Genomic DNA, 12,918 nt, shown 5'->3' on the forward strand with positions numbered 1-12,918 from the left:
TTTTTGAGGAACTGCTCTTCTAATAAGGTGAACTAGGCATTCTGCAGTCTGCATTCATGGCACTCTTTGCTTTCGTCTGATGTGAGTGTCGGCCTCAAACACAGGGTGAGTTGTCTGCATCTGAGTAAGTGGTCGGCAGCTCTAACGCTGGCACAGGCTGAATGCTGCTTTATGTTTCCATTGATATCACAGCATGGTGAGGTCTGGAACCACTGCTGTGCTTGCGCATTTATTCAAAAGCGTGTAAACATGATGTCTTTAAAGTCTTATTTGCTATAGTAATGATACGGTTTACTCACTTCCCTAATGTCATGTTTATTCTGAGGCAGATATGAGCTCGGGTCTCGATTGAGCAAACGTTTTTGTTATTGATCCTTCACTGCTTTAGACGGTAGCAGAGAGTGGGGTAAGCTGTGCCACATTTTATTGATTTGACCTCTAGTCTAGCAGAACAGAAAATTCCTCAGATTCTTTAATGAAAATTGTTGTTGATAAGACTAGTGTAATAGTATTTCCTACATGGATGTGAAGTTGGTTGAGCCACTGGCACACTTTACCCCAAAGCTACCATTTTGAAAATAAATGTTCAATTTAATAAAAATGAACAGTGTGCTCATCGCAATCTCAGACGCTGCTTACATAATCACTCATTTCCCTACTTATATAGAAAGTGAAAGACAAGACAAGTTGTATATCCAAATTCATAGTATTTAAAAAAACAGCAGGTAAAAAGTACCTGGATGACCTGCTTCTTCCGCCAAGATTCTAGAGTGCGCATTCGATGTACACTTTACTATCCACGCAAAGGTTGAGGATTTGTGAATGCAAGCAAGGTGACGTTGATGTTGATAGGTCACATGACAATAGGGCTGGGTATCGTTCAAATATTTTCGATACCGATACTTTGACTTCGAAACCGGTTCCTGAACGATACTTTTTTTTAAAACCAATTTTATGAAATCTGTTTTAACAAAATTACTTTGCACACTACTTCAAAAAACTTTTTGGTTTCATTTTTTCAGCTTATTGCCGTTTTTACAGACTCAAAGACTGATCTCCTGAGACACTGCACAAAGGAACAAAATATAACCAACTCAATAAATAAGGGCAAATAGTTTTAATAACGTTCAAATAGTTTTCATGTTTCCACATCTTTTAGGCTACGTTTACACTAGTGCATTTTTGTTTTGAAATGCATTGCTTTAGACAGAATCATCATTTCTATTCATGTTCCACTGATTTACTGATGAGAATTAGCTGCTTACAGTGCTCTCCAGTGCTGTTTTCTCTTCCGCGATCACTGTTCTGACTAAGAGGAATCTCATTCACAGCTTGTGTCAATCACATTACGTCTTCATATCCCACCCTGTCAATTTCACTTATGCGTTCAGTTCTGTACATAAGAAACCCAGGAAAACATCTCCACAGATGAAACATGAAGCTAATAAACACACGATTACTACAGCATATGATTTGTATGTGATTTTTAAGAGGTTTTGCCTATTTTCATAACAATACAGGGTGTTTACATGAGAAATGCTAAGCCAAAACACACATTTGATCACGATCGGAAGTTATTACAAACATTCGATAGCGGTTTAAAGTGAGTTTTGAGTAAAAGCGTTGTTTAAATCTTATAAATTGTCTTATGTAGCATGATGCTACAGTGTGCACGGAACACGTGTGTTTTTTTTTGGTTGTGTAGTGTGGACGGAGATCTTTTCTGAAACGCCATTATGAACGAGGATCATTTTCATTTTAAAACGTAAACGCACTAGTGTAAACCTAGCCTTACATCTATGGGGGTTGTGACGCTCACACACACTACAGCCTCACGTATGAGTCACGTCTCTGGGTGGAACCGGTGTAAACTAGTGTTTTTTACATGACAAATGTAGTACATTTACATACATCATACGTACATCATACTATATAGAATGTACTGTAGGATAGAGTGTTGTTGTTTTTTGTTTTAGTGGTCCTAGTACCTACTAGACCATAAGTGATTTCGGGATGCAGACAACTGTATATAGGCCTAAATAAATGGTTGCGTGACAGAAATTGTGTACAATTTCCTAAACTTAGATGACACTTGACACATTTTACCCCACTCTCACTTAAAGGCTAATGCATTCTTGGGAAGAGAGAGTGGAGCAAACCATGCATTTGTTCTTCTCGCTCAGCACTTGTAGAGGCTCTTTGAGGTCCATTCGAGGTCGCACTTGACACCATGGTAAAGATAATTCCATTATTTTTCCCTTTCCTTACATTAGCGCCTCCATTGTTCGGTTTTGAATAAGCAGTTTTGAAAAGAGTATCGCTCACTTAGAAAAAGAAACGGGGCCCTATATTCTGACCCTCATTATGTTTAACACTGAACTCGATTACCAGTTCAATGCCACTTTTCTTATCTCTCCTGTCCTCCGGCTTTTTTCTTTCTTATACTGTCTTTTACCAATCAGTTTTATTTTTTTATTTTTTATTTTTTTACTGTCTGTGTCTGTTCTGACAGATCCAGAATGATGCTGCTCCTTCGTTCTGTCTGTTGATGAGTAACTAAGATTTATACTGAGAACTGTCAATGTTTGCTTAGCAGGTAACCTTAACTGTAATGTTGATCTTGTGGTTAATAACTCCCAATGAGAAAGAAACACAAGAAAAGATGAGCAAGTTTCAGTTAAAAACACAGGTTCACTCTTAACCCGGCACAGTAATCGATCACTATCAGAACTGAACTTTTACATGGATTCATTGCATTTTGCACCGTAATCAATCAAAGGATTCCTCTGTATTTAGCTTCCTTAAAACTGTTTCCCCTTTTTCTAGAATCATTAGGTATTTCTTTAGTGTTGTAATTGGTAACATGAGCACTAGTGTGAGAATAATTAACTAAGAGGCCTTGTTACTTGATTTGTCACTGAGGAGCCAGTTCACTCAACAGATGCATGTGTCAGAACCCTGTGTCATCTTCACATACCATATGTGATGTTGTAGTGCTGCTCCATGAATATTTAAAAAGTTATTTTTGTTCTTTCCTGAGAAACACACCTCCTTTGTTTGCAAATGAGGCTTATTATAGAATTGGATTGGAAATAGAAGTGCAGCATTTTTTAATGTTTTGCCTGGTTAAAAAGTAGTTTGCTGTCTACTGAAACGAATGTTTTTCATTATGTTCATGATTCTTTCATTGAATGTGGTGAAAGAGCATGACGTGAAAAAATTACAACATCAGTGTATTGTGTTGCTTTCACAATAGCCTGGCGAGTTTTGTCTCAACGTTTTAAGCAAACTGGTTCTTTTTAGCATGTAGTTCAAAAACACTTAAGAATCTCTTTTTTTTTTTTTATTAATTGTAACATTAATCTAATCATGAGTATATAGAATATAGAAGTGCAGATTTGTAATAACACATTTGTCTGTTTTTGCTTTGCAATGGCAGCTAAAAAAAAGTTAAATGTGCTTAAATAATGAATTTAATGATTTTCATTACTTTTTTTCATGGTGAAAGATAAATGTGAAATCCCCCAAAAAATAAATAGAGCCTGAACTTTTGTCTGATTCACTTTAGGGAATTCATTCTTTTTATTCTGTATATCAAAAAGATTCACAAATCTTTCTTAAACTCACGAATGATCAGTTATATAAATTGAATCTCATAAGAGTCATAAAAGGGAGGCTCGGAGGGTTTTTTTCTGGTTTTTTTTTTTTTTTTTTTTTTTTTAAATTGATACATTCGAATCATGAGGGTGCTGATATCGTCATATAGCCTACAGTATTTAATTGTTCATTTCTTGTAAATGAGGGCTTATTGAAAAGGGATGTTTGTGTACATTTTCCAGTGATCATGGCAGAATTTTTTTCCCTTTAATTTTAAGATCCTGTCTGAAAATCTTTCAGCCATTGTCTGGGCCTAGTTTTTATGACACTGTTTCCTTGAAATAGCCTTTTTTGTGCCATTACCATTTGCAAAATTCTTTCAGGTGCTAAACAACACAGACAGCAGGCAAATAATCATCATCAGTGGAGTCATTCATGGTGGATTCCCTCCCAAAGGCCCCTCTTCCTAACCCATCGCCAGACTGTAGTTGATGCATAACTAATGAAATGAAGAGACAGTATCTGAGCAAGCATCTAACCTAAAGGGCCTCAATGAATCATTCACTTTTACAGAGCATTTTGACCTTTCTGTGAAATGCTGAAACTGCAGCACTCTCACACAAGCGTCGTCACAGCTTTGATACCCTTATAATTCTGTTTAGATGTTACACAGGTCTGCGTATGTTTGCTTTCTTTTCCAAAGCCCTGGGCTGTGTTCCTTTACACCGGGTGGCATTTGGAGGTGGATTCAATCTCCTGAGCTCTGGAACCTGTGCCATTTCCTCTCCCCTCACACTTGCCCCCTCCCCTCTCCATTTAGACCAGCCTGTTTCATCCGGGACCAGGGAACGCACCGCATGCCACGCTGATGTGTGAAGAGCAGTCACGCTTCAAAAAAAAAATGTACGCAATCCCAAGCTCTTATCAATCGGAGAGCCAAAATATACAGATTGCACCGCCACGTACGTTTTCAGAAGAAGCCGAATCGAGGGCAGTTCCAGTGGGAGACAAGAAGATGATGCAGATGAAAGGGGGAGAATCAGTCGTTGACTGTTTTAAATAGCTGTCTCCTCTGAATCAGAGTGCGGATGTGGATGAGAGAGCGACTTGTATGCTGAAGATTTGCATCTAGTTTGCAGTAGATACACATAAGCCTCTTGTTCCTCGAGGCCCCGAGGGAGGGACGTGAGTTATCGCATGCCACTAACGCATACTGATGCGCTGTGATTGAGTTTTCAGGTGATGAATACACTGATGCGAGCGATTTGGGCAGATAGGCGTGCGTACAGGATCAGCGTGTTATCTGATACATGCCATAAGTCATGTCGGCGAGGAGCTGAACATTGCCGGACAGGTTATGACCGCGCTTAGCCTGTGGCCTGATGCCTACCATTCCTCTACCTGAGGTGGGGAACAGATGACCCGAGGTCCCTGATGGAGGGGGGCTCAACACACACACACACATGCTCAGCCCGTGGCTGCATTAAACCCTCAGATTGTTTCTCTCAGTGCATTCTGAATTATTCACACCAGCAGTTATGGTACTGCCGCTCGCACTGTCCCGGGAAACACTGGGCGATGGGTGGGGTTGAAGTGTGATGCTGAAAGCCTGTCGAGATGTGATGACAGCATATGTTGTCTTTATTAAGACCCTCAGAGACAGTAATGGCGGTGTTGGTGAGTGACTAACTATAAAAGCAGCATTTTTAAGATGCAGCTGAACTCTGCATTATCGTTTATATGCTGTTAAAAATAAAAGCCTCTACAAATTTTCCATTTTACTGGGCCCTTTGAGTCACAAACAGTGAGAAATGTGAATTACTACATAATTTCCTAAAACCCATGTTAGACAACAGAATACCCCCAAATGTTGTCCCAATTCAAACACAGTTGTCTGAACAAAGAATTTTAAATTGAACAATATTGCTGAAAGGGTTTTTGAGTTCCAAAGAAATTATGCCTGCTATAAGGTTATTAAATTGCATTTTGCTGACTTTAAAATTTTGTTGCTGTTATGCCATTATTGTTAGCTATATCTTGTGTTGTGATGTTAAGAGTTCCTCTTTTTACTTTTTCTTTTTTTTAATGTACTCTACGTTACAGAATGTCTTGAGTCATTTTAGTGACTCATTTTGTCTGAAATTATCCTGTCTCTCATTTGTAGCACTGGAAAGTCTTGTCTGTTAATGAACGGAGTTGTTTTAAACGGTCCTCTCTCGCTCATATATATATATATGTATATATATATATATATATATATATATATATATATATATATGTATATATATAAAACACTGCAAAGACCAGCTTTATTCTAGTGAATAATTTTTTTTGTAAATGTATCTCTCTTTCACTTGTTACACTGCAAAGTATAGACTCATTCTAGTGAACAGAGTTGTTTTAAATGGTCTCTCTTATATGGAGCTGTGGAGAGTCCAATTCAAGTGAGATGCTTTGTCCAGTTGATTCGTGTGAATGAAATTTGTGATTCAAAAAACAGTTTACAGCTCAGTGGTGTATTCTAATTTTCTATTTGCATCTCCTATTAATCATGTCACTTTATGATTAATTTACATGAATGAAGTCAGATGTGTAGATGTCTCCTTTATTAAGTTTATTCATTACAAAAAATGTATATATTTGTTTTTGTGCCAGGAAGATTTTACTCAGATTTAAATTGAAATTACATCATCTCATCAGTTATATATTTTAAAAGATTTAAAAAGATGATGACATAAGTACTTTAAATGCAGGTACGTTTTTTACTGTTTTAGAGGAGCATCCTCAGCCCTGATGGGGAGTAATCGTAGCTCCCACTGTAACTGCACGCAGAAACACCCACTCCTGTGACAAACCCTTATCTCAGTTTGTTGACTCTAGGCCAGAAAGGGAAAAGCTTGCAGAGATCTGGCTTCCTAGCTGTCCATCACCATGTGTTTTGTGCCAACGTTTCCTCTGGCAATCCCATGCTTACATAGCTCTAAGTCAAGTTGTTGCCCTTTCCACGCTACAGGAATGTCCCGGGGTCATGAACTTGACCACAGGGGAAACACACAGACCTGTTCCAGTGTATCTTAGGGAAGTTTTACAGTGGGTGAGCAACGGCAAATCATCTGCCACAGACAATAGGTCTTAAGTATATACGTACTAAACAAAACAACAGTATATTATATAACATATTTGGTTTAGTTTTTTAAATCTAGTGTACTATTTAGTTTAAAAAAAACTATGAATATGTGACTTTAACTATGCTAACTTCCAGTCAGTAAGTCATTTAAATTTAATTCTGTAACTTTGATTTGTTTCAAACTGACTTAAAACAGTCTTTTTGAGCTTCTAACATTTGTTTGTTCATGACCAAACTGTACTGGTCTGCCTGGATCGTTGGATTTTTTTTTTTTTTCCGGACGATGCAAGAAGAAAGGCATGTTGTCTGTTTATTATCTTTGTTATTTTGTGGTACCCACTCTTTTTATCTCATCAGTTTTGGCTCAGATAATCTCCCAACTCGGGTAAAAAATAGGATTTCTTTTGCAGTGGCGCTGTAGATTCAGCATCTTCGCAGTGTTTCTGCTGAATAGCATTGCAGGAAACACTGTTCTGTTCGGTGACTATATTTCTGAGTATTCACACCAGCTACTCCCCATCTGTTTTTCACACAACAAGACTCAAACACTTCCAGTGCTGTGTGAAAATGATCATACACCCTCTGATTCCCCATTTTGCTATCTAGTAAAAAAAAAATTAATAAATAGAGCTGATTGCATTCATCTCTAAGAGTGAGATCTTACAACTGTCAAAAACAGTCCTGTCCAGTCTCAGGAGCTTGATCACACTTCAGCTTGTGGGATTTACCCACCTGACATTTGTTATACTTGGCTGCCTCTCTCAGTAAATTTGGAGCTGTGTTAAAGCACGTGCTGCAAAGCTCAAAGTAAACATCCTTTAGTTTGTTATTTTATTTTAGGGGTTGTGTTTTTTTTTTTTCCTCAATATTTTGCCCCAAAATTTTATTGACCCTGTCACAAAAATATTTTTATATGCATCAGATATATATATGTTTCCACATCTTTTAGGCTACGTTTGCACTTTTTGTTTTAAAAAAAGCATATCTTAAACAGAATCATAATTTTTATTCATTGTCCACTAAGTTACTGATTCCAGCAGTGTCTGCCTGTGTTTTCTCTTCCACGGTCACTGTTCTGACTCAGAGGAAGTTCATTCACTGCTCAAATGTCAAGTCGCGTTCATAACACGCCCTGTCTCCGCTGACCAACATCCACACTACACGACCGAAAATACATCTTACGTCACCATTCATGCACACTGTAGCATCATGCTATATAAGACAGTTTATAAGATTTAATACTACGCTTTTACTCCAAACTCACTTCAAACCATCATTGAGTGTTTGTAAAAACTTTCGATTGCGATCTAATATTCCTTATAATGTTGCTGAAATATGTTATCTGTAGTCTTTTATATCAAGTTAATCGCTACACCTGCTAAGCATTTGTTGAGTAAACACCCTGTATTATTATGAAAACAGGCAGAATCTCATGAAAATCACACGCAAATCATATACTGTCGTAATTGTGTGTTTATTAGGTTCATGTTTCATCCGTAGAAATGTTTTTCTGGGTTTCTTTTGTACAGACCTGAATGTCTCCTGAAACCTTACAGGATAACGCCAGTAAAATAATGTGGCCAATTGTCACAAGCAGACAAGATGTAATCTCATAATACTATCTAATTAATATTAGGGCTTATATTTGTTCCATCATATTTTTCTTTTTCTGCATCTTTACAGTGTTGTGCATTATAAGCAATCACACACGATTCCGTTGAGTTTTATGAATGCAATGACGTGTGTAATGTGTGCAATGAAAGTAGTACGTATGCTCGCTGACTGAATTCTGCGCTCTCACAAATTCTCTCATCATAAACAACAAAGTGCAGATGTACGTGCATCTATTTAGAGGAGATTTATTCATCATACAGTATAGATGTATACATACAGCTTCACTAATGTTCTTTGATAATCTAAATGATCTTTGCTCATTTTCTGTAGCTTCTGTTTGAATAACTGAGGAAATGTAAGCATTATAATTAGTAACTTAAAATGTTTCTATTAAATTGTTAAATACAAATTCAGTCATTTAAAAATATTTTATATATTTAGTTAATAGATTACACTAACATTAGGCAGCTTTTAGCCTTACCTGGAGTTGGTTCACTCTCCGGCTATGAAACTAAGTAATTAATTAATTAAATTAGCATGATTATATATCGTGTATCAGCAATCTCACAGGCTGACGATAGGATGATATGACTATGGAGCATATCACCCCAACACTACTCGATAGTATCGAGGCAATTTGGTCGGTGCCTAAAAAGCATTGAATTCAATACCCAGCCCTACTTTTAAGTACTAATATGTAACTTTAAGGTACTAATATGAACCCTTTAGGGATATAAAAGGTGTGCCTTTTGAAAAAGTACCACCCTAGATTTGTACCTAATGTTACCTTGCTGACATTTAAATCAAAAGTTTTCACAACAATACTGTGACCAAGTGGAGAAGCTCCCCTGACTGGATCTCTTGTTTAATGTTGATCAGTCTGATCTGATGTTGCTGTGTCACTTTTAACTGTTCATGTAAATGATCTCCTTCTCCTTTTTCCTGTTTCCCCATGTGCCCCTGTAGTGTGGAGGAGATGAGGAGCGAGTAGACAGCAGGACAATCTATGTAGGACATCGGCCATGTCCGGACACTGAGGCCTTCATCCCCTCTAAATTCTGTGACAACAGGATTGTGTCCTCCAAGGTAACTTCTGGTATTTGTTATACTTCACCTTGTCACAAATCTGAAAGCACGAGCTGGGCTGTTGCTTATCCTCCCCGCAGTGTAATCAGATTTTTACAGGATAACAGCATTAAGGGTTTTCCAGCTCCCTATAAGAGCCTGTTTGTATTTTCTTTAGCTCATAATTAGCAAGTGTTGTTAAATGCCATGGCAACTGCAGCGCAGCGTTACCACATGAGAGATGCGAATTAGCAACCGCATGTAGAGAATACGGCTGCAACATGCTTCTCTCGAGCCCTGGTGTTCAGCCACCTGTTCCTCCAGGTGTGAAGAGACTGTTGGGACCCCTCAGAAATTTGCACTGAACTTAGACATTCCTTTCAATTTTCTTTTCTTTTTTTTTTCTCTGTTCTTTCATAATTGTCTCTTCGCAAACTGCAGTAAATCTTACCACCCCCTTCCACCCCACGAAACTCGCTAATTTGCCTGTCAGAGCAGTGCTGATATATACATAGTTGCAATTAACACTCATGTGTTCAGGGTGGTTGACTCTGCCCTTCTTAATCTTGTGGGACTTCCTGAATCTGCTCATTCAATCGATAGATGTTCGAAATAAGAAACAAGGGAGTAAGAATTAATAGATTTATCAGACCTGTGGCTGTGCTGTGGTATCACTTCCTCTCTGGCATGAGGCTCTAAGCACACTTTAATTACCTGAACTGAGAAGTTTACAATTCTCTATGCATCTGCTTTGCATCTTCCCCCTTCGAACTCACCATAACCTTTTCTCCATGGTATCCCTTGGATCCTGTTTTTCCTCTAAAGAGGTCCAGACTTGCCACAGCTTCTCGAGTTTACCTCAGTATAACATCTACTCTGTTAGAAATAGTGATGCATTCCCTTTTGTCTTATTGCAGGTGCCCCAAACTGCCCTCTGTCACTTTCCTCACCCATAGAGATCCCTTATTTAGCAGTGATGGTTATATTGGGTTGCAATAGCTGTCCACATTCCAGTTATTTTTCTGTCTCTTTCTCTCCCTCCAACATTATCCAGTCACTATCTGCATTTATTTGGCTTATTGGGTAGCTGAAATTTAAACAGTGTGACATGCTATACTCCTGCCAGAAAAAAAGTGCATTTTTATACATATATTTTTTGTTAAATAGAAATAGTGTAATATAGTATATTATTATACATTAAATCTAAAATTATATTTATATTTTTATTAATAAGCAAAATGATAAACAGCCATGGCATGAATGAAAAATATAAAACACTTTTCCTTTTATGTTTGTATTAGTTTCAGCCTTAAATGTTGATGTTAGTTGGTATTTGTGAACTAGTGCACTTATGCCGCCGCATCCATTTCAAAAAAGAGAAGTGAATAAATAGTGTGACACTGCCAAACGGATCATGTGGCAGGTTCCCCTTTCTGGGGTTCACCGAACGAAGGCGATAAATCGCTAATCCAAATCAATGTAATACCTGCTGGCCCAGAGAGAGCTGCCACCCGGTCACACACATCAGAGAGCTCCTGAGCTATTGAAGTCGTCTCAGCTCCCTCTCCCAGAAAAGCACAAACACGGGAGCTGATGAATATTGAATGCATTTAATCCTTCCTCCAGCTTTGGATTTATACTCACATTGGTGTAAAGGAATAGTTTGCTTAAAAATAAAATATCAGCGTGATTTTGCAAAAAGTCCATTCTGCTTTTCCAAATAATGAAGGTGAATCACAACTTTGGCTGATAAGCTTCAAAATGACAAAAAGCACCATAAAACTAATTCATGTGACTTGTGTGCTATATTACAAGTCTTCTGAAGCCATATAATAGCTTTGTGTGAAGTGAGTTTAAATGATGACACAATTTTCACTTTTGGATGAACTATCCCTTTAAAATCTTTTTTATAACTTTAAAGTAATTGACAGCTTGTTGTTTTTTTTTTTTTAACTTGTTACTGTTTAACACTTTTTTTTTTTTTTCTTCTTTTTCTTACTTCCTCAGTACACAGTGTGGAACTTCCTGCCAAAGAACCTATTCGAGCAGTTTAGAAGAATTGCTAATTTTTACTTTCTCATCATATTTTTGGTGCAGGTAAGTGAGTGCATTTGATCAGTCATAAGCGTTTACCATCCCCAGAGAGTCAAACTGTGTGTGTGTGTGTGTGAGGTTTCGAGTGTGTTTATGTGTGGCTCATAGCCAGGATGGTTCTGATGCAGGTCTGATGTCATTGGACCTGTGATAATGGCAGAGAAAAGAGACAGTATTGAGACGGGGAAGCCTCTGCTCCGCTCAATAAAAGCACATGAAGATGACCTTAGTTAAACTAGCGAGTGGAACCGTTTAAACAGCTGATGTGGTTTAGACAAGTGTTAAGACAACTTAAGTCGTTATGACTGTCTGAAACCTGCAAATGCTGCATTCTCAGGCAGTATATATGGAGGAAAGGCAGCAACCATTCAAAGGTTAGGCCTCAGTATGATTTTTAATGTGTATGGAAGTAGTCTATAATGCTCACCAAGGCTATTTGATTAAAAAAATACTGTAAAAACAGTAATACTGTGATTTTTTTTTTTTTTTAAGTTACTGCAATGTTAAATGGTTTTCTATTTTAATGTATTTTAAAATGTAATTTATTACGGTAATGCAAAGATAAATATGCAACAGCCATTACTCAAGTGTTCCGTGTCACATGATCCTTCAGCAATCCTTCTGATATGGTGGTTTGCTACTAAAGAAACCTTTCTTATTATTTTTAATGTTGAAATCCATTGTGCTGCTTAATATTTTTTTGTGGATACCATAATACATTTTTCAGGATTCTTTGAGTAGAAAGTAAAAAAAAACAGCATTTATTTAAAATAGAAATCTTAACTTCGGATCAATTTAATGCATCTTTGCTAAATAAAAGTATTATTTTCTTTCCAAAAATTCTTACTGACCCCAAACTTGAATGTGATCATATAGGAATAGGTACTGGAAAATAAATTTTTTGACTGGTTTTGCTGGCTGATTCACAAATGTAAGCCTATTCTTTTAACGAATGTGTCAAAAAGACTCTCAAACTCCATTTGAAACATGAATTTGTGGTCATTTGAAAATACGAAAAAAGCGTCTGACAGATCTTTTGAAATCAGCAAATTCATTGATAAAAAAAAGTTTACAGAAAAAAAGAAAAAACCTTTTTGAATTTAATTCATGATCCAGTATCTCTCTAAACTAAGCATTGAATATTATGCAAATTAAATGTTAGATAATATAGATTTGACATTATTGTGCTTAACGTGACATGGTTCTAACAAGATTCCTTCTTACTAAAAGGCTTTAGTCATTGACTGACTAAACAAAGCAACGTCATTCTGTTTCGTCCACAGCCTAAACATGTGCATCTCACAGTACATCTTATGTGCATCCATGTTGTGACGTGATCGGTGTGTGTGTGTGTGTGTGTGTGTGTGTGAGAGAGAGAGAGATCCCCAGGTGTTTGCCCAGTTCTGGCATGCGTCTGGCGT

At 37.4% G+C, this 12,918-nt stretch overlaps 1 protein-coding gene across 2 annotated transcripts in view; it reads left to right on the forward strand.

Annotated features, from left to right (window-relative positions):
* The window catches only part of LOC109101832 (phospholipid-transporting ATPase IG-like), a 62,085-nt gene that overhangs the window by 20,794 nt on the left and 28,373 nt on the right, over positions 1–12,918 (forward strand). For both annotated transcript variants that reach the window (XM_042770257.1, XM_042770256.1), the window contains exons 2-3: positions 9,305–9,424; positions 11,411–11,500. In XM_042770257.1, the coding sequence (XP_042626191.1) occupies positions 9,305–9,424; positions 11,411–11,500 (210 nt within the window). The remainder of the gene's footprint in view (positions 1–9,304; positions 9,425–11,410; positions 11,501–12,918) is intronic.

This window comes from Cyprinus carpio, chromosome A14, assembly GCF_018340385.1.
Source record: "Cyprinus carpio isolate SPL01 chromosome A14, ASM1834038v1, whole genome shotgun sequence".
Lineage (NCBI taxonomy): Eukaryota > Metazoa > Chordata > Actinopteri > Cypriniformes > Cyprinidae > Cyprinus > Cyprinus carpio.